This window comes from Globicephala melas, chromosome 2, assembly GCF_963455315.2.
Source record: "Globicephala melas chromosome 2, mGloMel1.2, whole genome shotgun sequence".
Lineage (NCBI taxonomy): Eukaryota > Metazoa > Chordata > Mammalia > Artiodactyla > Delphinidae > Globicephala > Globicephala melas.
This window is the reverse complement of record NC_083315.2, coordinates 40758974-40784688: the sequence shown is the minus strand read 5'-3', so window position 1 is coordinate 40784688 and position 25715 is coordinate 40758974. Positions and strand designations below refer to the sequence as shown.

The following is a 25715-nucleotide window of genomic DNA, read 5'->3' as shown; positions in this document are numbered from 1 at the left end:
CTTTTTCATTTATTTCTGATCTGAACTTTATGATTTCTTTCCTTTTGCTAAATTTGAGGTTGTTTTGTTCTTTCTCTAATTGCTTTAGGTGTAAGTTTAGGTTGTTTATTTGAGATGTTTCTTGTTTCTTAAGGTAGGATTGTATTGCTATAAACTTCCAACTTAGAACTGCACTTGCTGCATCCCATAGGTTTAGCATCATCGGGTTTTCATTGTCATTTTTTTCTAGAGATTTTTTGATTTCCTCTTTGATTTCTTCAGTGATCTCTTGGTTATTTAGTAGTGTATTGTTTAGCCTCCATGGGTTTGTATTTTTTAGGTCTTTTCATGTAACTGATATCTAGTCCCATAGCATTGTAGTCAGAAAAGATGCTTGATATGATTTCAATTTTCTTAAATTTACTGAGGCTTGACTTGTGACCCAAGATATGATCTATCGTGGAGAATGTTCTGTGCACACTTGAGAAGAAAGTGTAATCTGCTGTTTTTGGATTGAATGTGCTATAAATATCAATTAAGTTCATCTTGTTTAATGTATTATATAAAGCTTGTGTTTCCTTATTTATTTTCATTTTGGATGATCTGTCCATTGGTGAAAGTGGGGTGTTAAAATCCCCTAGTATGATTGTGTTACTGTTGATTTCCCCTTTAGTGGCTGTTAGCATTTGCCTTATGTTTTGAGGTGCTCCTATATTGGGTTCATAAATATTTACAATTGTTATATCTTCTTCTTGGATTGACCCCTTGATCATTATGTAGTGTCCTTCTTTGTCTCATGTAATAGTCTTTATTTTAAAGTCTATTCAGTCAGATATGAGTGTTGCTACTCCAGCTTCCTTTTGATTTCTATTTGTATGATATATCTTTTTCCATCCCCTCACTTTTAGTCTGTATGTGTCCCTAGATCTGATATGGGTCTCTTGTAGACAGCATGTATACGGGTCTTGTTTTTGTATCCATTCAGCCAGTCTGTGTCTTTTGTTTGGAGCATTTAATCCATTTACATTTAAGGTAGTTATTGATATGTATGTTCCTATTACCATGTTCTTAATTGTTTTGGGTTGTTATTGTAGGTCTTTTCCTTCTCTTGTGTTTCCTGCTTAGAGAAGTTCCTTTATCGTTTGTTGTAAAGCTGGTTTGGTGGTGCTTAATTCTCTTAGCTCTTGGTTGTCTGTAAAGGTTTTAACTTCTCCATTGAATCTGAATGAGATCCTCACTGGTAGAGTAATCTAGGTTGTAGATTTTTCCCTTTCATCACTTTAAATATGTCCTGAGACTCCCTTCTGGCTTGCAGAGTTTCTACTGAAAGATCAGCTGTTAACCTTATGTGGATTCCCTTGTATATTATTTGTTGTTTTTCCCTTGCTCCTTTTAATATTTTTTCTTTGATTTGATTTTTGATAGTTTGATTAATATGTGTCTTGGTGTGTTTCTCTTTGGATTTATCCTGTATGGGACTCTCTGTGCTTCCTGGAGTTGATTGACTATTTCCTTTCCCATATTAGGGAAGTTTTCAACTATAATCTCTTCAAATATTTTCTCAGTTCCTTTCTTTTTCTCTTCTTCCTCTGGGACCTGTATAATTTGAATGTTGGTGATTTTAATGTTGTCCCAGATGTCTCTGAGACATTTTGTCTTTCAGGTCACTTATCCATTCTTCTGCTTCAGTTATTCTGCTATTGATTCCTTGTAGAGAATGTTTAATATCATTTATTATGTTGTTCATCATTGTTTGCTTGCTCTTTAGTTCTTCCAGGTCCTTGTTAAATGTTTCTTGTCTTTTCTCCATTCTATTTCCAAGATTTTGGATCATCTTTACTGTCATTACTCTGAATTCTTTTTCAGGTAGACTGCCTATTTCCTCTTCATTTGTTAGGTCTGCTGGGTTTTTACCTTGCTCCTCCACCCGCTGTGTATTTCTCTTTCCTCTCATTTTGCTAACTTACTGTGTTTGGGGTCTCCTTTTCGCAGGCTGCAGGTTCATAGTTCCCATTGTTTTTTGATGTCTGTCCCCAGTGGCTAAGGTTAGTTCAGTGGGTTGGGCAGGCTTCCTGGTGGAGGGGACTGGTGCCTGTTTTCTGTTGAATGACACTGGATCTTGTCTTTCTGGTGGTAGGACCATATCCAGTGGTGTGTTTTGGGGTGTCTGTGACCTTATTATGATTTTAGGCAGCCTCTCTGCTAATGGGTGGGGTTGTGTTCCTGTCTTGCTAGTTGTTTGGCATAGGGTGTCCAGCACTGTAGGTTGCTGGTCATTGGGTGGAGCTGGGTTTTAGCATTGAGATGGAGATCTCTGGGGGAGCTTTTGCTGTTTGATATTACGTGTAGCCAGGAGGTCTCTGGTGGACCAGTGTCCTGAACTTGGCTCTCCCACTCAGAGGCACAGGCCTGACACCTGTCCAGAGCACCAAGACTCTGTCAGCCACACAGCTGAGAAAAAAAGGGATTAAAAAAAAGAAGGGAAGAAAGAAAAAAATAAGATATAATAAAATAAAGTTATTGAAATTAAAAATTATTAAAAATTAAAAACTTAAAAATTAATGAAAAAGTAAAGAAAGAAAAGAGCAACCGAAGCAAAAAACAAATCCACCAATGATAATAAGTGCCAAAAACTGTACTAAAAAAAAAATGGACAGACAAAACCCTAGGACAAATGGTAAAAGCAAAGCTATACAGGCAAAATCACAGAAAGAAGGATACACATACACACTCACAAAAATAGAAAAAGGAAAAACCAATATATATCTATATAAAAAAATAAGAGAGCAAAGAAATCAATAAACAAATCTACCAATGATAATAAACTCTAAATACTAAACTAAGATAAACATAAAACCAAAATCAAATTAGATGCAGAAAGCAAACCCCAAGTCTACAGTTGCTCCCAAAGTCCACCACCTCAATTTTGGGATGATACATTGTCTCTTCAGGTATTCTAGAGATGAAGGGTACATCAAGTTGATTGTGGGGATTTAACCCTCGGCTCCTAAGGCTGCTGGGAGAGATTTCCCTTTCTCTTTGTTCGCACAGCTCCTGGGGTTCAGCTTTGGATTTGGCCTGGCCCCTACTTGTAGGTCGCGTGACGGCATCTATTCTTCACTCAGACAGGATGGGGTTAAAGTAGCAGCCAATTAGGGGGTTCTGGCTCACTCAGGCCGGGGGGAGGAAGGGGTACGAATGTGGGGTGAGCCGGTGATGGCAGAGGCTGGCATAACATTGCAATAGCCTGAGGCGCGCTGTGTATTCTCCCGGGGAAGTTGTCCCTGGATTACGGGACCCTGGCAGTGGTGGGCTGCACAGGTTCCCGGGAGGAGAGGTGTGGATAGTGACCTGTGCTCACACACAGGCTTCTTGGTGGCTGCAGTAGCAGCCTTAGCATTTCATGCCCGTCTCTGGGGTCCGTGCTGAAAGCCTCAGCTCACGTCCATCTCTGGAGTTTGTTTAGGCAGTGCTCTGAATCCCCTCTCCTTTCACACCATGAAACAATGGTCTCTTGCCTCTTAGGCAGTTCCAGACTTTTTCCCGGACTCCCTCCCAGTTTTCTGTGGTGCACTAGCCCCCTTCAGGCTGTGTTCACGCAGCCAACCCCAGTCCTCTTCTTGGGGTCTGACCTCCGAAGCCCGAGCCTCAGCTCCCAGCCCCCGTCCGCCCTGGCAGGTGAGCAGACAAGCCTCTCGGGCTGGTGAGTGCCGGCCGGCCCTGATCCTCTGTGCGGGAATCTCTTCGCTTTGCCCTCTGCGCCCCTATTGCTGCGCTCTCCTCCGCGGCTCCGAAGCTTCCCCTTCCGCCACCTGCAGTCTCCACCCGCGAAGGGGCTTCCTAGTGTGTGGAAACCTTTCCTCCTTCGCGGCTCCCTCCCACTGGTGCAGGTCCCGTCCCTATCCTTTTGTCTCTGTTTATTCTTTTTTCTTTTTCCCTACCCAGGTACGTGGGGAGTCTCTTGCCTTTTGTGAAGTGAGGTCTTCTGCCAGCATTCAGTAGGTGTTCTGTAGGAGTTGTTCCACATGTAGACGTATTTCTGATGTATTTGTGGGGAGGAAGGTGATCTCCACATCTTACTTCTCCACCATCTTGAAGGTCTCCTCCCTTCTAGGAGTTTTATGGTTTCAAGTCTTAGATTTAAATCTTTGATCTGGGACTTCCCTTGAGGTCCAGTGGTTAAGATTTTACACTTCCAATGCAGGGGCTGTGGGTTCGATCCCTGGTTGGGGAACTAGGATCCCACATGCAGTGGGACCCAAAACTAAAAAAAAAAAAAAAAAAAAAATCCTTTGATCTATTTCAAGTTAATTTTTGTGAGTGGTGTAAGGTAGGACTCCTGGCTATATATACAAAGGAATTGAAAGCAGTGTCTGGAAGAGAATTCTGCACACCCATGTTCACCACAGCATTTTTCATAATAGCCAAGATATGGAAGCAACCTAAGTGCACTCAACAGATGAAGGGGTAACGAAGATGCATATACATACAATGGAATATTATCCAGCCATGATAAAAAGCATATCCTGCCATTTGCAACAACACCGATGGATCCTGAAGGCATTAGGTGCAGTGAGATAAGTCAGATAAAGATGAATACTATATGATATTACTGATACATGAAATCTAAAAAAGCTGAACTTGCAAAAACAGAGAGTAGAATGATGGTTACCAGGGGCTGGAGTAGGGGATTTGGAGAGGTGTTATTTATGGGTACAAACTTGCAACTAGTAGATAAATAAGTTCTTGTGATCTAGAAAATTAGCATATTACAGCACAACAAACACTGGCCTGATTTTTTGGGAACCTGGGCTGTAACTTTGGGGTTTTCTCTGTGGGTCACCACAGAAGCTTTGAATAATCCTCCCTCCCTCTGAATCTCAGCATCCTCTTGTGTATAACAAAGGGTAGAGAGTATCAAGCATTGCAAGCATCCCATAGAGCATCTATATCATGTGATTTGGTGCTACCCTAGGTGTCTCTTGAGAAAATAAAAATTCATCCTTGTCAGTCAGGGAATTCTTTCCATCGGAACATTTTAGTGGGTTTTGGTTTCTGCTGTTTGCCCTGCATCTAATAGTCCAAGCCTCCTGAAATAAGTGAGAACTATGCTAACTTGGCCCACAAAGCCCCTTTCATTTGCTGTTTCTGCATAAATTATCAATGTTTATTCTCTTGCCCATCTTGCTGATGTTACTAAAACAATGGGTCCCCAAAGAAGGATCCTGAAGTCTAAATATGGTGGCAGAACCCCTGAGACCTTAACTCAGTGAGTCCCCTCATAGTCATTATTTAAGGAACAACCCTTCAACCATCTCCTATGGCAGGAAGTCTTTCTCAGTAAAAGGAAACACAGCCCTGCCATTCCCATGTGTACCCTGACCATGCCACCTCCTTTTTTTGCCTTCCTTCTTTTTTTTAATTTTTATTTTATATTGGAGTATAGTTGATTTACAATGTTGTGTTAGTTTCAGGTGTACAGCAAAGTGATTCAGTTATACATATACATGTATCTATTCTTTTTCAAATTCTTTTCCCATTTAGGTTATTATAGAATATTAAGTACAGTTCCGTGTGTTATACAGTTGGTCCTTGTTGATTACCTATTTTATATATAGTAGTGTTTACATGTCAGTCCCAAACTCCCAATTTATCTTTCCCCCCCACCTTTCCCCTTTGGTAACCATAAGTTTGTTTTCTATGTCTGCGAGTCTATTTCTGTTTTGTAAATAAGTTCACTTGAATAATTTTTTTTAGATTTTATGATATAACTTAGATATAAGTTATATCATATGATATATTTCTTTCTCTGTCAGACTTACTTCACTTAGCATGATAATCTCTAGGCCCATCCATGTTGCTGCAAATGGCATTATTTCATTCTTTTTTATGGCTGAGTAATAGTCCATTGTATATATGTACCACATCTTCCTTATCCATTCATCTGGACATTTAGGTTGCTTCCATGTCCTGGCTATTGTAAATAGTGCTGTAATGAACATTCAGGTGCATGTATCTTTTCAAATTAGAGTTTTCATCTTTTCTGGATATATGCCCAGGAGTGGGATCGCTGGATCATATGGTAACGTTAAGGAACCTCCATACTGTTCTCCATAGTGGCTGCACCCTCACCTTCCTTCTTAAAAATGGCTGCCTGTGCTTTCATTGCAGAGCTCCTCTGACAGGGAGTCCACCCTGACCATCCTGCAGGTCCTCGGAGATCTGCTCTCCGTTGGTGAGTAAGCCATGCCCTCATCCCTTGTATGGTGGACATGGAGGCATGCAGCTGTGGTGTCTCCCAGGGACCTGTGTAGCTTGGGGGTTTGCTCCAGCTCAAGTTTTCTGTGAGAGACAGAATCACCATGGGATGGTTGTACTTTGGGCTTTTCAGTCTTGTCACTCACCCTATGGTGATCCAAACTTAGGAGGGAATTAGACTCTTGGTGGTGATTCTATGATACTTCATTTCTGGGGACAAGGACCTCCAGCCCTCAGCAATTCGACCTGTTGCCTCCCCTGCTTCCCTCATCGTGGCCCATTTAGAGAGCCAGGTATTGGCAGCTCCCTTCATATGTCCAGTGGAGACAGGAAGATGAGGCAGGAGCTGGACTTAGCAGAGTGGTCAGCCACTACATTTTCAGAGATAAGATGACAGAGGTGACTATATTGGCATCAACTGAGTTAACTGGGGCACGCCTCTATTAGCTCATTTCCATGTGAGGGTCTTGGAAAACACAGCTTCTTGGACATTCCAACATTTACTCAGTTTTCACTTCTATGTAGCCAGTCACATTGCATTAGAAAGACGTATTATCACCAAACAGACAATACCAAAGTGAATGTCACTCCAAAGCCACAAACCCTCAGATTACAGAATCAGGAGGAAGGGTCCACTCATACTGAGGTTTTTCTATAGGCTGTGCTGCCCTCCAGTGGCGGGGTGGCTTCCCTTCTTCTGCACGAGGTACCCTCTGTAGGTGAAGACCACTTGTCCTCTGTGGTAGTTCTGCCTTCAATTTGTCCAGTGGTGTCTGGAACTCTTAGAATGAAACCTTGGAGTTGTCCTTCTGAAATAGGTACTGATTATTGCCCCTTTAGTAGAGGATGAAAAATCAGAGGGTCTTCTTTGCTAATAATCTCCCACCCTGTTGGCCACCTTTGTCCAAATGCATAGAGAGTCACGTGGGTCCCCTTCCAAGTTGAAATGTAATCACTGCTTTTGAGCTTGTCCTGGGGCAAGATGTTTAAAACTATTCTTAGGTAGAAAGACCAATAAACCTTACCCTAGCCCCAGACAGTCTTCAAACTCCCTAGACGTATGATTAGATGTTTGTTTCTCAAGGGATTATTCTGGTTGTTTCCATATTTACCGCACATCTGTTACTGAAGGTCAGCACCAGATAATCATTAACACCATCCATGAAATTATTCCAGATAAGCTATCAAACCAAACCCTCTTGTAGATGATTGAAACGTATAGCTGAGGGGATACTGATCCCTCTTTAATTAAGTATATGATTATACATAAGCCTATATGCATATTTCTATACATGCAACACAAGTGCACAGATACACTGAGACTTAATAGATTCTCAGGAAAGTAGATTTTAGGCTCCGCTTATTACAGCTGCTGCAAGTTCTGAAATATTCCATTATTTCTCCATTTCACACCCCACCCCCACCCCACAACCCTGGCCCTTACCTAATAGCACAACTTTACACAAGTTGCTTCAAGAACTCCACAGTTTTCGTTTCTGGGGTGAAATGAACCAATCCTTGTTCTGTCTCTAGCTGTGGGGTCTGCTTTCTGTTCCAAGGAAATGAGGGTAGTTATTTGAGGCTCAGCGCTCCTCTGCTTTCCCTCTCAGGCACAGACCGGAGGATTTGCTACGTGATCAGCAAGGGTGGTAGCGAAGCCCTTCTGCAGACCCTGGTGGACACAGCCAGGACGGCTTCTCCAGACTATGATATCCTCTTGCCCCTCTTCCGGCTGCTGGCCAAAGTTGGCCTACGAGGTACCCATACCCCTGGGACCCAAAGATGACTGAAAGGGCATCTGGAGATGTTATCATGAGAGCAATTTGGGAAGCTTTTGTGGGGGAGTACAGGGAGGAGCAACAGGAAGGTATAGACACCTTGGTGGTGATGGCAGGACCAGCCCCAGCCTCACCTGGAAGGTGAGGGTCCAGGAGAGGTTCGTAGATGTCAGCAAATCCAAGGTACTTAGGAGCTTAGGACAGGACCCAGAGCAGGCATGGACTACATGGGGCATGAGGCATATGGGGGACAGAGGGGAGATACTCCAAGGACGTTTTCAATCACTTTAAAAATAAATGGAAAATTTCTTCAAATAACATCTTATATGGAGGTTCGTTATGTAAATGCATTAATTTCCTAGGGCTGCCGTAACGAATTACTACAAACTGGGTGGCTTAAAACAACAGAAATTTATTTTCTCACAGTTTTGGAGGCCAAAAGTCTGAAATTAAGAGGTTAGCAAGATTGGTTCCTTCTGGAGGCTCTGAGGGAGAATCTCTTACATGCCTCTCTCCTAGATTCTGGTAATTTCCAGCAATCCTTGGTGTTTCTTGGCTTATAGACACATCACTGCAATTTCTGCATCCATCTTCACATGGCCTTCTACTCTTGTGTCTTTCTTTGTGTCCTCTCCTCTTATAAGGATATTGGCCATTGGATTGAGGGCCCATCCAAATCTGTATGATCTTATCTTAAGTAATTAAGTCTGCAAAGACTGTATTTCCAAATATGATAACATTCTGAGGTTCCAGGCAGACATGAATTTTGGGGCACGGTTTTCAACTCACTACAATATGTCACATAGAAGTGGAGCTTCCTTGGTTGAAGAGAAGATGGGGGTCTAGAATTCTTTCCACTTATGCCGCACATCCATTTCTCTTTCCTCGTAGAAGACTGAAACATCTCCCTACAACCCTAGAAAATTTTGGAGCACATTTGAAAAAGCCTGGGCACTCAGGATGCATGTAAACGTTGCAAATTAGTCCTAACAGTTAAGCTCCGATTGTGTGCAGTCTTACATAAATCACAGTTGAGAAGCTCAGGTCCTCCAAAAGTTGGATCTCTGATGCTCAGTGCAGGCAGCAGCAGCTGAGGGCACAGGGCTCTGGGATACTCTTTCCTTTCAATGTTTGGAGCTGTGATTTGAGTCTATTCTACATTTCACAGATAATGATTGAGACCCAGGCATCAGCCAGCACCTGCATGAGCATGTTCCAGACAAAACCAGTAGAACCAATATTCATTGAATATCTGTTGAGTATTCAACAGATTTTTACTCCATGTCTCCCAGGGCTGTGCACTGTTCTAGACACTGGGAACATCACTGTCACACAGACAGATAAGGGGCCTCTTCGCATGGGACTTACATTCAAGTGGGGAAGGGCAGAATAATTAACTAGATTAACTAGATAATAGCAGACAATGATAATTAACTAGATAATAACTGGAAGGAAAAGAAAAGGTGATGTTCCTCTAAGATGATGTGGACAGAGAGAGGTGACATTGGAGCCCAAACTTGAAAGATAAGAAGAAGTCAGCAAAACAAAGAGTGGGCCAAGTGAACTCCAAAAACAGACAGAAAAGACATGATATACACCCTGGTAGTAAATGGCAGAGGCTGGGAAGTCAGATCTGGGTTTTAGGCCTGGCTTTGACATTTATTAGCAGTGTGACCTTGGGCAAGTTACCATTGGGCTCTCATCTACAAAATGGGTCTCAGTACATAATTCTTGGGTTGCTGTAAGGATTAAGCAAGGTTGTATGTTGCCTGCTTAGCGTGTGGCGCCAGAAGCTTGATGGACAAGAGTCATGTAGGTTTCATAGGAGAAAGAGAGATGAGTGATGCACCGGGGCAGTGATTTTCAAGTTATGGACCTTGATATTGTCATAATTACACCTTCTGCCATTAAAGATGGTAGTCCTTGATATTGACATTCAAGCTGTCAGGGGCTGACCTGAACAGAACAGAAACGAGATTGGCTGCTCATGAATGGAGCCAGATAGGTATCTTTCTTTTCTGATAAAGGAAACGGGTCATATGAGTTCAGTCACAGTCTCTTTGCCTTTTGGTGTCTTTTGGTCCAGAGATAAATATTGGTAAATGAGGTTTAGGATGTTGTCTCTGTTTTACTTATTTCCACCTGCTATGAATCTGGTAGGGACTGTATTCTTGCAAAAACAAACATGGTGATTTGGGCATTGCACTTTGGAAAGGACACAAACAAATGTGACAGGTGGCACAGTCACATATTATCCCTAGTGGGAGCCAGGAGCATAGAATTAAAAAATATTTTTCCCTTTATTTTTTATGCTTATTACTAATTATTAAATAATATTAATAATTATTAGTAATTATTAAAATAATAATGACTAACCCACAACACTGAATATCAGGTTATTTGGACCAACAATTTAGAGAAATTTGGGGAGAAAATTTTATTTTCTGAAATTATGTTTTCATGTTTTATTATAAAGTTCTCTACCATATAGAAAGATGACCTCTTCTATACCTATCACTTAGCTCTAAACATTGTTAACATTTTGCCATATTTCCTTAACCTATTTATTTGAAATATTCTAAGGAAAATTAGAGATAACATTACTCCTAAATACTTTTGTGTGCATTTCTTTGAAAAGAGACGTTTTCCTATATAATCATAATACCATAGTCACAAATCTAACAAAATTAACAATGCACACATATTTATATTCATTCCAGTTTCTTCAAATGTTCCCAGCATGCCTTTTACAGACATGTTCAGAGAAGGATCCAATCAAGGTTCACACAATGCATTTGAATGTTATGTAACTTAAGTATCCTTACTTCTGGAACTGTCTTAAAGGAAGAAATTTATACCCAGCTAAACTGTAGCTCATGTTTGAGGACAACCAGAAACATTTTTACATATAGGGGGTGCAAGTCATACAACCCACAAGACTTCATGTAAATATTACTTGAAGAATAATGGACCATATGTATACCCTCCATTAGCTCTTTTGAGTCATCTGGCTCCGATGGGGACATACATAGTAGCATTTTCTACTAGACCCGAAAAGTCTCATTGGCCATGATAATCTTCACTCCACCATCTTTGCCTTCCTCTCCCCCACACATTATACAACCTTCAGAATTAATGTGAAACACAACTAAGATGGATTGATCTGTGTTCATAGATAAAAAGTTTGGACAGAAGGCACTGGAATTTGAAGCACTTGATGTGACATTGATTCTGGCGAGGAAAAACCTGTCTCACAGCCAGAACCTTCTCCACTGTCTCTGGGCTCTGCGTGTCTTTGCCTTTAGTGGTAAGCAACTCAATTGTGGCTCTCTGGGGGTGGCTTCCAGATCTGGGCTGGGACACCTGGAAACCATTTGGGGGTGTGGTTGGAAGGAGGGCATGGGTGGAGGACAAATGTAGTCCCAACAAGATAAATAAACCAGGAGGAGCCTCATGTTCTAGAGACCGTAGAGGTGAGAAGTTATTTCTTCATCTCCTTCTCAGCCTTGGAGAACTCTTGAGCTGGTGCTTGAAGTGAGATATCCATATTGTTTTCCCTTGGGAGCTAAAACATTTTAGCACTCTGCGTCTCTCTGTCAGTACTACAAGGTGAAAAAGACCTGTGGCAGGGGAAGGCAGACTTTATTCAGTCCTTATATCCAAGGCACAGAGCAATGTGTTACAGCTGTCAAGAGCGACCCTCACATCACAAGTCCCTCCACTATGTCCCTGAAGTCACTCATTGCTCATGACATCCTTTACCAAAGTTTATGTCCCAATGCTTCTCAACATAGTCTTTCAGGTAACTTGATATATCATGGCACATGGGTTGATGTTATTTGCCATCTCCTGATTTGAATTATTTCTGATAATCATAACCATCCTGTATGTAGTCTCAGCATTTCATAGCTAAGAAAAAAGAAAATGAAGCTTAGAAGAATGAAGAAATTGCTTGAGTTCATACAGATAAGTCATGAGGGCTAAGTTTCTAACTGCAAAATTCATGTTTATTCTACTCTCCACACAGATACAGTTTTTAATAGATTATATTCTGTACCACCTATTTCAGTGTAAAGAACACAGACTTTTATTTCTCCTTTCGAAGCCCCTTTCCTGCAGAACAAAAGTGACAACAATTTAGATGTAATACTCTCTAGAGGAAAGAACATGAGCTTAGAGCCAAGAAGACCTGGGCTTGACTTTGACTTCATTTCTTAAGAGTCATATGATGTGTGCACTTAACCTGTTTAACCTCAGCTTCTTCCTTTGTAAAATTACAGTTGTAATAAGAGCTCATAGACTTGGTGGTTGGGATAAGTAAGATCATGTTCACAGGTAAGTTCGTCACATAATAGTTGCTAAGTAAGTGTTAGTTTTTCTTCTCTGCTCTAATCTTTTCCCTCAGTCCTTTGAAATAATAGGAATCACACACATAAGGGGAGTAAACAGGTGGTGACCTTTTTCCGTAACTGTCCTCAGAACTAACAAAATATTAGGGACATATTTCATTGGTTAACTCCATGAGTAAGCATGGAAGACCCATCAAAAGAAAGTATTTCTAGGGAATAATGAGACAGATGCTTGACTCCGTGTTCACAGACAGAATCTCCACTCACACTCATGTATGTTGAGCAGAAAACCAGAGAATATTTGAGAGAGGCTGAAAGAATCTCTCCAAACCCATTTCTAATAAAGGAAAATCTAAGTGAGAAGTTGTGGCTTTGTATAAAGGACAACTCTTATTAATGAGGAGGCAGAAGGTGTGTCACCCCCATTTGGAGCTTGCCAGCAGCACGAGATTTGAAGTATCTTATTTTGGTTTCGTAAAGAATAGTTAAGATGAATAACTTACTCTCATTATATATATTGATTATAGAGATCTTGAAGAATTCCTTCAGCAGGGAGCTCTGAAAAATGCTGAGATTTGCCTCTGGGTATGAGGAGGTGGCCATGTGTCTCCTATTCTAAGACAACATTTATTGTATGAACTGTTTCATAAAATATTAAAAAAAGGGCTTCCCTGGTGGCGCAGTGGTTGAGAGTCCGCCTGCCCAAGCAGGGGACATGGGTTCGTGCCCTGGTCCGGGAGGATCGCACGTGCCGCGGAGCAGCTGGGCCCGTGAGCCGTGGCCGCTGAGCCTGCGCGTCCGGAGCCTGTGCTCCGCAACAGGAGAGGCCACAACAGTGAGAGGCCCGTGTACCACAAAAAAAAAAAAAAAAAAAAAAGAAGAAAAAAATTAAAAAAAATACGATCACTCTCTACACATTGACTTTACTGATGAGAGGCAAGAGGAGTTCATGAAGCCCATGGGTTGCTGTCGCTTTGGTGAATTGTTAGCCACTGTTGAATGTTCCAGCAAGTTTTCTAAACAGCTCCTATCTGCAGAAGGAATTGGCTGGAACCATAATGGGTCTGTGACAGCCAGCGAACCATTCGGCAGCTCTCAGATGGCCGGTGAGGTTGCTTATAGAGCTGCCAGAGGTCTAACCTTGGGCAGGCATCCAGCATGGAAGAACTTAGTGAGGACTTTTTATTGTTATCCTCTTTCAGTTCCAAGTCTAAAGTCTCCCATGCTAGAATTCATGCTCTTAAAACTATTTCCTCTCTAACTCTACTTAATACTAGAATTTTGCTGAATTATTTGCCAGGAGTTTACTCCAGCATGTTTTGCCAATTTAGAAGTAAGGACTGAGTTAGTAGCCATGGGAAGGGAAGATTGATGGGCAGAACTAGGATGCCAAATTCTTGAATTTTGATCCATTCAATGACTGCCTGTACTAGCCTCAGGAGGGACGAACGCATAGAGGATATTCCAGGAACACGCACTCCTGGTGATAACTAAGACATCAGCCTCAGTCTCTCTCTGGTGGACTTTACTGAGCTGAACTATATTAGAGACTCCAGTTTTCCATTTTTCCTCCTTTCCTGAGGCTTGGAGCAAGCCAGTATAAGCCTCCCTTGTTTTTATCTCTTTGCTTCTCCCTGACCCCCTTGTTTCCACTCATATTTCCTGGAACAAAGCTGGTACAAAGCACAAGGCATTCATAGGTCTCTGTTTTACTACAACAGTACAGTGAAGGAAAGGAAAAAGAGTCACACCTTGGAAGATAAACTTCTTTCCTTCTCCCACTGAAAGTTTTGCCTCGGGCCAAGATTCCATTTTGTATCCTGTGGGTTCCTCTTATTTTTGACGTGATCAGAGCTCTTCCTAAAGTGAGCTGAGTGGAGTGAGGTGCTGGGAATATTGCAGAGTGGCTGGGGCATCATCAGAGATGAGAGGTTTTGTATCCAAAGTACTTATCTGAAGCCACCAGGATGACCAGCTACCCCTTTTGGTCTCTTTCTATTTTTCAGATCTATCACTCTGTTTTTATAGCCATCCAATTGGGCAAAAAGGCAACAATTTCTGGTAGTTACCTCTGAGCAGGACCAACTGATTCTTCCTTTGCCATTCTAATGGATAGAGGTATAGTCAAGCCTTAGCCTTTTAGTGATGGGCGATCTGAGTGCAAAAGTTGTAGGGGAACTTGGAACCGGGGTGGAACAAAAAGGGCACTATCTTCTTTATTAGGTTGCTTCTTGAAGTTTTAAAGAAGTCAATCCAAGTTGGATTGAAACTTATCCCATCCACTTACGACTTTTCTTCATTGTGAAGTCTCCAAACAGCAAAATACATCTAAGAAAGTGTTTTTTAAGATACTGGCTGTGTGTGTGTGTGTGTGTGTGTGTGTGTGTGTGTGCGCGCGCGCGTGCGTGTGTGCGCGTGCGCACGCACACGTATGTATCATATAGGAAGTCGGTGGTGGGTGAAACAGCTTGAACTTAAGTAGTTGCCAGAAACCCAAAGATCTGCTTACAGAAAAAATCTGCTCGGCAATTGCCTTGGCTATTCTGATTGACTATACAAAGGAGTAGGGCAATGGGCCACCAGAAAATGAAAAACATAATTTCATGGCTTGGGACCCTTTTGAGAAAGAGATAGTGTGGGAAGATAATGTGTGCTTTTCGGATAATCTTTAACTTCCAAGCCAGGGATAAAAGACCATAGAAGTTCTCTGCTTTTAAGTTGCCTTTGGTAAGAAAGGTGATGGACCTCCCCTATCTTTTAGGCTCATTCTGTAATGCTGAAAATAATGCTTGGTTCAGATGGGTCAATAACTAGTGTGCTTTTGTCTTTCTCAGTCACCACAGGAGCCATGCTGGGAATTAATGGAGCGATGGAACTGCTTCTCAAGGTCATCACCCCTTATACCCAGAAGCGCACCCGAGTAATCAGGTACAGAGCAATTTTTAGTACTTTTGTCTTCTTTGTAGTAGATAGAGATATGGGAAGGGTCTCATAGATATTCTCTTGGTGCTTCCAGTTCACTGAGCAATGACTTCCCCCTTGTAGATATGGTACTATGATTTTATCCTGTCTCAACTTGCATCCCTCCCCACCCATGCATCATTTCCTCGGATTGTCACAACAACCTGAATGGATATAATATCATCTTCATTTTCAGATGAGGGAACTCAGATGTGGAGAGAGTCTTATCCAAGGTCACAATGCTAGAAAAAGGCAGAGTTGGGATTTGAATCCAGCCAGATCTGTCTGACTCAAAAGCCCTTGTTTTTTGCCTGAAGCCTTCAGGTATCTCTTTTAATCACAGACTCTACCATAGTGAGTACAGCCCTTAAAAGACAGTTCAGACATGATAGGGAAAGGTGATGCTCTCAGGGTTCCTAAATTTCTGATATGAAATTCTGATTGTGTGCTAGTTTTGAGATGTGTTTTTATGATTGGAAAGTGAAACTCAGCTATTCTCCCTGGCCCTGCCTCCTGGAGTGGAGAGAATTGAATCACAAACTTAAAAAAAGGGAGATGGTCAGAGACGCAGGCTTTAGAGATATTTGGAACCAATAAGATCCATCATTTATGGGAGTGACTCAGCGAGGACCTTGAAAGAATATTAGAAAAAATTCAGCCAATTTCCAAGATACATGGGGTCATTTGGCAAAGTAGCATTTCCATGATCAGCCATGAGATTTTCTGCATCCCAGCATCAATCGTCAGCTCATCTTCCACCTGATTATTTTTCTCTTGGGTCACCACAATAATGCCATTATCATACATTCTCACGTGCAGCTCTCTATACCAGCATTTCCTAGAGTGAAAAACATTATATCTTGGTTAAAAAAAAAAAATTTCTCATCAAATATATTGAGAAGTACTGGGTTAAACAAAGTTAGGTATATTTCTTTACTGTAAGACTTCTCAAAGCCTTCATAAAGCTAACACACATTCAGAATATTCAAGATGGGTATGTAGTATATACCCTTTTCCAAAACTAATTTGGTTAGGGAACTATTTTTGTTTGCAGACCACCTTTTTTTTGGAGAGTCGGTGTTGCATGTGCCTCATTTGAGAAATCTCTTCTCTGAAGTGCAAATGTATTGCAAAATGGGATTCAGCTACATTCTGTCAAGGGATCCTCATTTAGTTAAGTATAAAACTTCAGAGTCACAAGCTCAGTGACCAGACCAAAGAAATTAACTTTCTTGGTTTTTCTGTAATTATATTTTATTTCCCTCTTAAACTTCCATTATTCAATTTGAATATGTTTGATTTGGATATTTCTGTTTTGATCGTGGTGTGTAGGCCTTTGCTGCTGACATATGCAGTCTTAACATGTCCTTTGGTCAGCAATCCATGAGCCATATCTTTTTGCCTTACTCACCAGGACTCTTCTAATCTGCTGTTGTCTCCATGTATCTCTTTGGCAGCTCAGGAATGTTTGGTTGCCTACCCTACATCATGTGAAAATCTAGTGATGTCTCCTGGGCCCATCCACATACCAGTATCACACAGTACTCACTCGGGTACCATGTTGTTTGGAGAGCTCCTCTAGGCAAGCCCTTCCCAGCTTACCTTGGCACTAGGCCCTTCACTTCTGGAATCCTGATAGCTTTTATTGTCTTCCCTATTCAGATTGAGCTAGGGGGAGTAAGCAACAAAGCACAGAAGCCCCCTTCTCAGAGACTCTTGCTAGTTGCCATCTCTATTGCTTTTTTTCTCGTGGAGAGTAACCCCAGGGATAAACAGGGGTGGATGTTTCTGATGACAAAATGACTCTTCAGGGACCTCGGGCATATTTCTGCATTTCTGGTCTATTCTGTAAAAGTTAGACAAGATGATTCCCCTTCTTGATCCAAATGCCAAATTAAAACCAAACCTCCATCGGAGAGAGGCTTTTCCACCAACCATTTCGATAGAGCTGTCATTGCCATGGCATTTATTATGTGCTCTGCCCCATGCTAAGCTCTTAGCATGCATTATCTCATTTGATCCTCTCCTCTCTTCTGTGAGGCAGGTGCTGTTACTCTCCCCAATTTTACAGGGAAAAAAAAAATTGAAGCTGAAAGAAGTTAAGTAACATGCTGGGATTTAAGTGAAAGAGCTGGAATTTAAACCCTGTCTGATACATGAGCCTTAGCTCTTAAACCACCACCGGAGTACTTTACGCAGTCTATGTCCAGCAGTTGATTTCTAAACCACCATATATAAGACAATCACAAGCAGTTAAACTTTGTTTAAATTTCTGTTACCTAAATGTGTGTTTCATCTAAACGCACATACTCATGGACCAATTTGCTTAATGATAGGGGGAGTCTTTCTCCTCCATCGTATGGCTCTTTCCTCCCAAAGGCAAAATAAATGTCTGTTCCCTCTGCTTTTGAATTCTTTCTCAAAGCTGCCTTGTTTTCTGCCTTACCCCCAGCCTCCAGCAGCAAGACAAGAGCAAAGGTGCTAAAATCAGAAGACCCGCCTTGTCCCCCTCTTTCTAGCTGATTCCTTGGCGAGTCATTTATCCTTTCTTAACTAAACTGTTACATTTCTCAAAGTGTGAATATCAAGTCCTACCTCTTAGGTTTGCTGGGGGCATTAAGAAATACTGTGCCAAAAATCTTGGAAGCTTTAAGGTGCTTTAATATTGTTCCTCGTTATGAATATAAATGCTGTTGGGTACTTGGCTGCCTGCTTCAGATCTGGCAGCAAAGCTAGAGGCGAACATGCAGATGGGAAGTTTCTACCACTACTCACCTTCTCACATGAACTCCGTTTCCCAAATAGTAACTAAGTTGTACCCCAATGAGTTCTACTCAACTTGACTTGGATGCCAGAACCTGTGGGTTTGAAGGGGTCTTTCAGGGATGAAGTGACATGTCAGGGGACGTGAATAGCTTTACGGAGTGTCAGCCTCCAAATGCTAGCAAGCCCCGGGAGAGTTATTCTTGAATGCCTCTGTAGGAACAGATGCCCAGCGTTGTGTCACTATGACTCCTCCCTGCCCTGGAGATTAAACCTGCCCTATTTCTCTAGCACAAACCTAAAATTAGTGATGCAGCTGTCCTCCAATAAAACCCTGTCTCCAGATAGTATTCAGGGCAAGATTTATGACAGAGAAACAAACCGCACACCTTCTAGAGACAAGGGGCATGCAGAGCAATGTCACTCACCCTCTGTGGCCTTGTGCCAGCCCTCACTCTCAGGGGAGGTGGCTATTCCAAGCCTTCTTCACTTCCCAAATACCCACCGTGCTGGCAGAGTCTTACTGTCATAGATTTGTGTCGGCTTGCACCTGTTTCTTCATGACCATTGCTTTAGTCTGAGCAGTTTTCTTCAGACCTAGACAGCTCCTGTAGCCCTCGCACTGGTATTTCCTGACTTCAAAGCAATCAAGATTGTGTCCCTATCTCCATCTCCATGCTTCCCTTTTAGTCCTCCTCTCATCTTTCTTTCTATCCAGCTACCCCTGCACCTGGGATGCCCTGTCCTGTTCCAGATCTTTCCTCACGTGCTTCCCTCCCTCTGGAAGGGCAGCCCTGCCTTATTGAATGGCAGAAGCTGCCCCCATTCTTCAGACCCCACCTTATGGTGCCTGCTTCACCTCACCAGACAAAAGGAATTTCCCCTCCTCCAGCACTTTGTTCATATTTTCCTTTACTATATATCAGATTTGACTCTGTACCATGTTGGCGTGTGTGTCTTCTCTCCCATATAAATTCTAAACCTCCTAAAGGTAGAAGTCAAATTATATTTATCTTGCTGTTATCCATTGGTCCTACCCAAGTGCCGGGACCATGGTAGGCTCTTAATTCAATTTGAAAGAAATTCTTCAATTAAAAAAATTTTATATTTTTTGAATAACCTATCTAATGACAAATAAAAGCCAACATTTACTGAGTGGGTGCTATAGTAGGCACTTCATATTTATTATCTTATTATTTCTTGGTACCAAGCCAACTTCACATTTGAGGTTCTATCATGTCTAAACATGTCTGGGAAATGAAGTAGCTGGACTCTCTTGCATGAGGGACTGAGGTGCCTTGCGGGAGGGGACTCATTCTAGACAATGAGAAGCAGCAACCTTCAGCTTGAAAGAGAACAAAGTATCACTGGAGGGGGTCTTTTGTCTCTTACTTAGAGTTGTCTGGGAAAACTGACTGAGATTGGCAGAAGAGAAAGATCTGCGTTTGAGGGGATGTGACGGGCAGCATTGACATTCAAATTTTGCTTCCTATTTGAGACAGAGCTAGGCTTCCAGTTTTTGGTCTGATAATCCATTCGGCTGGAATTTATGGGGCTTTAGAATTTATGGGGGAGCTTTTTATAGAATCAGGGAGGGAAAAATGACACAGGGCCAGGGTGAGCTAGCTCTTGCTAGCTTGCTCTACTGTGAACAAGTTTGTTTATCTGCACCAAAGCTGTCTTTGAGCTTTCCAAATTCACTAAGTAGAAAAATTTTTTGAGGCAAACATGAATTGCTTGTCTGTGACTGACTCATCTTGTGACCTTAGAAGAGTCTGTGTTTGTTCCATGTCTCAACACCTTCTGTACATGTGTGCCCTCATTTCCAGGGTGGACCTAAGGGTCTTGGTAAAAATAATGACAATTTCCACTGTCTGTCCATGTAACTATTTCCAAAGCATGGCCAACATTTTCACATGGTAATAGTTAACCCAATCTTTGAAGCTGAATTATCAGCTGTTATCATTGGTTTATTTCCCAGGACTTTAAACTCTGTTGGCCTCTCTTGCCTCAAAAACATCAGAGTCAATCAGAAACGGGTTGAGTCTTCCTAGCAGAGGTTGGACCTTGAGCTCCATTGTATTCCCTGACCATTGCACCATCCTTTGAGAAAGGGAACTCAGGACATCCATGAGCTGAGATGGTTCCTTCATCCTTCATTTACAGTTTCTCTGGAGCTTTCCCAAGAAGGCAGGAGGTCAGGAAATGTGCTGTTCAGGACCTTGCTGGTCTAACCCTCACAGAAGACAGCATTTCCAGTATTCACACCCCCTCAATGTCCTCTCAGGCTTTCAGCAGGGCTCTCATGCTGTGAGTTATACTCATCAGGCTCAGGAGTTCCTGGGTGCCTGGGTTTCTATGAGGTCATGGTGTTCAGAGGCTGTGTGCTTTACCTGGGCTCAAACACTTCGACAAGAGGAGAAGAGGGATGTGTTGGGTCTTCAGCAAGCCTCATAAGGAAATTCTTCAGCTTAGTCTCTTGTTGTCTGTGCGTAGAATAGTTTTAAGTGATCTTCTCCCTTCAAAGTCCTGATCTCAGGGCATCTCTGGCATTTGAGCTTTGGCTGAGTTCAGGATTACTAGGCATTGCTTCGTTGACAGCTCTTTATGGTGATTTCATCTTCAGTTTGTAAGCTCTAAAATATGTCCTGCACCTCTTTTCCCTTCCCCCCAAATCCCTACTTTTTTTTTCAGAGCCAGACCTTCTGGGCTTTCTCCGACCATCATACCATTCCACTTTTTGGATGAGTGCAGACTCAACCAAAGCTAATGCGTTCCCTGAGATCATGAGCGATTGGGTGACTCAGCTACTTTGTCATTGAGACAAAGAAGCAAAATCTCCTGTTTTTCAAAATAGCTACTGAATTTCTCCCTGGGTGTTCATTTTCCCCTTACCCTCCCATTAATGGCTTTGTGACTTTTGCTGTTCTCTGTTCAATATAATTAGACTCTGTGGTCTCCAGAGCAAGGGCTTACATTGGGGTTTCAGAAACCGTGTGCTCCCGATCACTTGGACTCAGATACCTTGGAACAGGAACAAAAAAATTCCACCCCAGCCCTACAAGTACTTCTATTGGGAATGAGCAACACAGGCTCAACTTACTGACAGAGTGATTAGTGCGTTTACCACCTGACTCCAAGCCTGTAGTTGATGGTGGAATGAATAGTTTCCTACATATATTAAACCTTGGTGACTAGGTTTGTTGGTTTAAATCCCTCTCATCTTTTTTGGGAAGCCAGTAATCCCTCCCTGATTAGGGCCAGTCATAGATATTCAAGTCATAGGATCTAAAGTTGGAAGGTCCTTAAGGATCTGCTGGTCTAGCTCCTTCATTTTAAGACGAGGTGACTGAAACTCAGAGACTGAACTAAGCCCTCTAACCTAATTTCAAGACACTATTCATTTCTCTAAGATGCTCTACTGTATAATGAAAATCAAACTTGCCTTGAAGTAGGATTTTTAACATTTATTTGACAACATTGTAAGTGTCTGTCTTGGTGCTAGGCACGGGGGTTTGAAAACAGCAGAAGGTGGACCCTGTCTTTCAAGTTGGTGACAGTCTATGGCAACAGTAACAGTGCAGTGTGGGAGGAACTTTCTGACTCAGTGTTGGGCTTATGAAATGGACTGACTTCCTGTTCTGTGGAAAGGTCCTCATCATGCCTTTATCTGGAAATGCCCTTAGAGCTGAGCCAGAAGGACTTCTGTTGTGGGCCCTGTTCCTTAGGAGGCCCAGGACTTTGGAGAGCCTGCCTGGAAATGTGTAAAGTACTCCTTTGGGCCTGAGATGGGCTTGGGTGGGCAGTGTATCAACAGGGCTCCAGTCTGTTCCTCCCCCTTCAGGGTGCTCTCTGATGCCCTAACACCTCAGTGAGGTGGACTGGATACCTTGAGGAGGAGAAGCTCTGGAACACATGCATATGGGGCTGTCCTGAGACTCCATGGCCAGTCCTTGATTCAAGGGGGATGATCTGGCAAGGAGATCACTCTTGCGGTCTGGTGTGGTATTTTGTCCTCAGCATGACATGAGATGGGGCAGACGGAATGTTGCTGACATGCTGATTTTGAGTGCATCCAGTTGTTTGTATAGACAGAATCCCAAAACAAAACAAAACTAAACTTCCTGGGCCTGCATACCCTAGGACGGTCATACGTGCCCTGCTTTGCCCTGGTGAGGGTTCTCTACAGAAACTCCATTCTCATCTTTATCTGCTGAAGCCAGTTGTGCCCATATCTCTTCATGGATTTGCCTCCATTTCCCCTCTGTAGACTGGAGGCAGGCTCTTAAGAATTTTCAATTTCCATAGAAATTAATCTTATAGCCCAACCTGACTCAGCAAGGAGCATTTGCAAAGAAGTTTGTATCTTCCTGTAAATCAGGTGGGAGAGCCCAGTTCAGGACACTGGTCCACAAGAGACCTCCCAGCTCCACGTAATATCAGACGGTGAAAATCTCCCAGAGATCTCCATCTCAACGCCAAGACCCAGCTCTACTCAATGACCAGCAAGCTACAGCGCTGGACACCCTATGCCAAACAACAAGCAAGACAGGAACACAACCCCATCTATTAGCAGAGAAGCTGCCTAAAATCATAATAAGGCCACAGACACCCCAAAGCACACCACCAGATGTGGACCTGCCCAGTAGAAAGACAAGATCCAGCCTCATCCACCAAAATACAGGCATTAGTCCCCTTCACCAGGAAGCCTACACAACCCACTGAACCAACCTTAGACACTGGGGACAGACACCAAAAACAACAGAAACTACGAACCTGCAGCCTGCAAAAAGGAGACCCCCAAAACAGTAATTTAAGCAAATGAGAAGACAGAGAAACACACAGAAGATGAAGGAGCGAGGCAAAAACCCACCAGACCTAACAAATGAAGAGGAAATAGGCAGTCTACCTGAAAAAGAATTCAGAATAATGATAATAAAGATGATCCAAAATCTTGGAAACAGAATGGAGAAAATACAAGAAACGTATAACAAGGACCTAGAACAGCTAAAGAGCAAACAAACAGTGATGAACAACACAATAAAAGAAATTAAAAACTCTCGGGCTTCCCTGGTAGTTCAGTGGTTAAGAATCCGTCTGCCAGTGCAGGGGACACAGGTTCAAGCCCTTGTCCGGGAAAATCCCACGTGCCGCAGAGCAACTAAGCTGGTACACCACAACTACTGAGCCTGCACTCTGGAGCCTGTGAGCCACAACTACTGAAGCTCACATGCCACAACCACTGAAGCCCGCGTGCCTAGAGCCTGTGGCACGCAACGAGAGATGCCACTGCAATGAGAAGGCCACGCACCGCAACAAAGAGTCACCCCCGCTCGCCACAACTAGAGAAAGCCCACACACAGCAAAGAAGACTGAGCACAGTGAAAAATAAATAAATTTTAAAAAATTCTCTAAAAGGGATCAATAGCAGAATAACTGAGGCAGAAGAACGGATAAGGGAACTGGAAGGTAAAATAGTGGAAATAACAACTGCAGAGCGGAATAAAGAAAAAAGAATGAAAAGGATTGAGGACAGTCTCAGAGACCTCTGGGACAACATTAAACGCACCAACATTCGAATTATAGGGGTCCCAGAAGAAGAAGAGAAAAACAAAGTGACTGAGAAATAATTTGAAGAGGTTATAGTTGAAAATTTCCCTAACATGGGAAAGGAAATATTTAATCACATCCAGGAAGCACAGAGTCCCATACAGGATAAATCCAAGGAGAAACACACAAAGACACAATTAATCAAACTATCAAAAATTAAATACAAAAAAAAAATTAAAAGCAGCGAAGGAAAAACAACAAATAACACACAAGGGAATCCCCATAAGGTTAACAGCTGGTCTTTCAGCAGAAACTCTGAAAGCCAGAAGGGAGTGGCAGGACATATGTAAAGTGATGAAGGAGAAAAACCTTCAACCAAGATTACTCTACCCAGCAAGGATCTCATTCAGATTTAACGGAGAAACTAAAACCTTTACAGATAAGCAAAAGCTAAGAGAATTCAGCACCATGAAACCAGCTTTACAACAAATGATAGAGGAACTTCTCTAGGCAAGAAACACAAGGGAAGGAAAAGACCTACAATAACGGACCCAAAACAATTAAGAAAATGGTAATAGGAACATACATATCGATAATTACCTTAAATGTAAATGGATAAAATGCCGAAACCAAAAGACGTAGACTGGCTGAATGCATACAAAAACAAGACTGGTATATATGCTGTCTACAAGACACTCACCTCAGACCTAGGGACACATACAGACTGAAAGTGAGGGGATGGAAAAAGACATCCCATGCAAATGGAAACCAGAAGAAAGCTGGAGTAGCAATTCTCATATCAGGCAAAGTAGACTTTAAAACAAAGACTATTAAAAGAGTCAAAGAATGACACTACATAATGGTCAGGGGATCAATCCAAGAAGATATAACAGTTGTAAATATTTATGGACCCAGCATAGGAGCATCTCAATACATAAGGCAAATACAGCCATAAAAGTGGAAATCAATAGTAACACAATCATACTAGAGGACTTTAACACCCCATTTTCACCAATGGACAGATAATCCAAAATGAAAATAAATAAGGAAACACAAGCTTTAAATGGTACATTAAACAAGATGGACTTAATTAATATTTATAGGACATTCCATACAAAAACAACAGAATACACATTCTTCTCAAGTGCTCATAGAACATTCTACAGGATAGATCATATCGTGGGTCGGAAAGCAGACCTTGGTAAATTTAAGAAAAGTGAAATCGTATCAAGTATCTTTTCTGACCACAACACTATGAGACTAGATATCAATTACAGGAAAAAAATGTGTAAAAAATACAAACACATTGGAGGCTAAAGAATACTACTTAATAACCAAGAGATCACTGAAGAAATCAAAGAGGAAATCAAAAAATACCTAGAAACAAATGACAATGGAGACACGACGACCCAAAACCTATGGGATGCAGCAAAAGCAGTTCTAAGAGGGAAGTTTATAGCAATAAAATCCTACCTTAAGAAACAAGAAACATCTCAAATAAACAACCTAACCTTACACCTAAAGCAATTAGAGAAAGAAGAACGAAAACCCCGAAGTTAGCAGAAGGAAGGAAATCATAAAGATCAGATCAGAAATAAATGTAAAAGAAATGAAGAACACAACAGCAAAGATCAATAAAACTGAAAGGTGGTTCTTTGAGAAGATGTACAAAGTTGATAAACCATTAACCAGACTCATCAAGAAAAAAAGGGAGAAGACTCAAATCAATAGAATTAGAAATGAAAAAGGAGAAGTAACAACAGACACTGCAGAAATACAAAGGATCATGAGAGATTACTACAAGCAACTCTATGCCAATAAAATGGACAACCTGGAAGAAATGGACAAATTCTTAGAAATGCACAACCTTCCAAGACTGAACCAGGAAGAAACAGAAAATATTAACAGACCGATCACAAGCACTGAAATTGAGACTGTGATTAAAAATCTTCCAACAAACAAAAGCCCAGGGCCAGATGGCTTCACAGGTGAATTCTATCAAACATTTAGAGAAGTGTTAACACCTATCCTTCTCAAACTCTTGCAAAATATAGCCGAGGGAGGAACACTCCCAAAC

General features: G+C 41.9%; 1 protein-coding gene across 1 annotated transcript in view; it reads left to right on the top strand.

Moving 5' to 3' along the window:
* The first annotated feature begins 6030 nt into the window (after nt 1-6030).
* Nucleotides 6031-25715, top strand: part of AGBL1 (AGBL carboxypeptidase 1) — a 700107-nt gene continuing 680422 nt past the window's right edge. The window contains exons 1-5 of the mRNA XM_070045034.1: nt 6031-6066; nt 6151-6214; nt 7848-7994; nt 11191-11322; nt 15199-15292. Of these exons, the coding sequence (XP_069901135.1) occupies nt 6031-6066; nt 6151-6214; nt 7848-7994; nt 11191-11322; nt 15199-15292 (473 nt within the window). The remainder of the gene's footprint in view (nt 6067-6150; nt 6215-7847; nt 7995-11190; nt 11323-15198; nt 15293-25715) is intronic.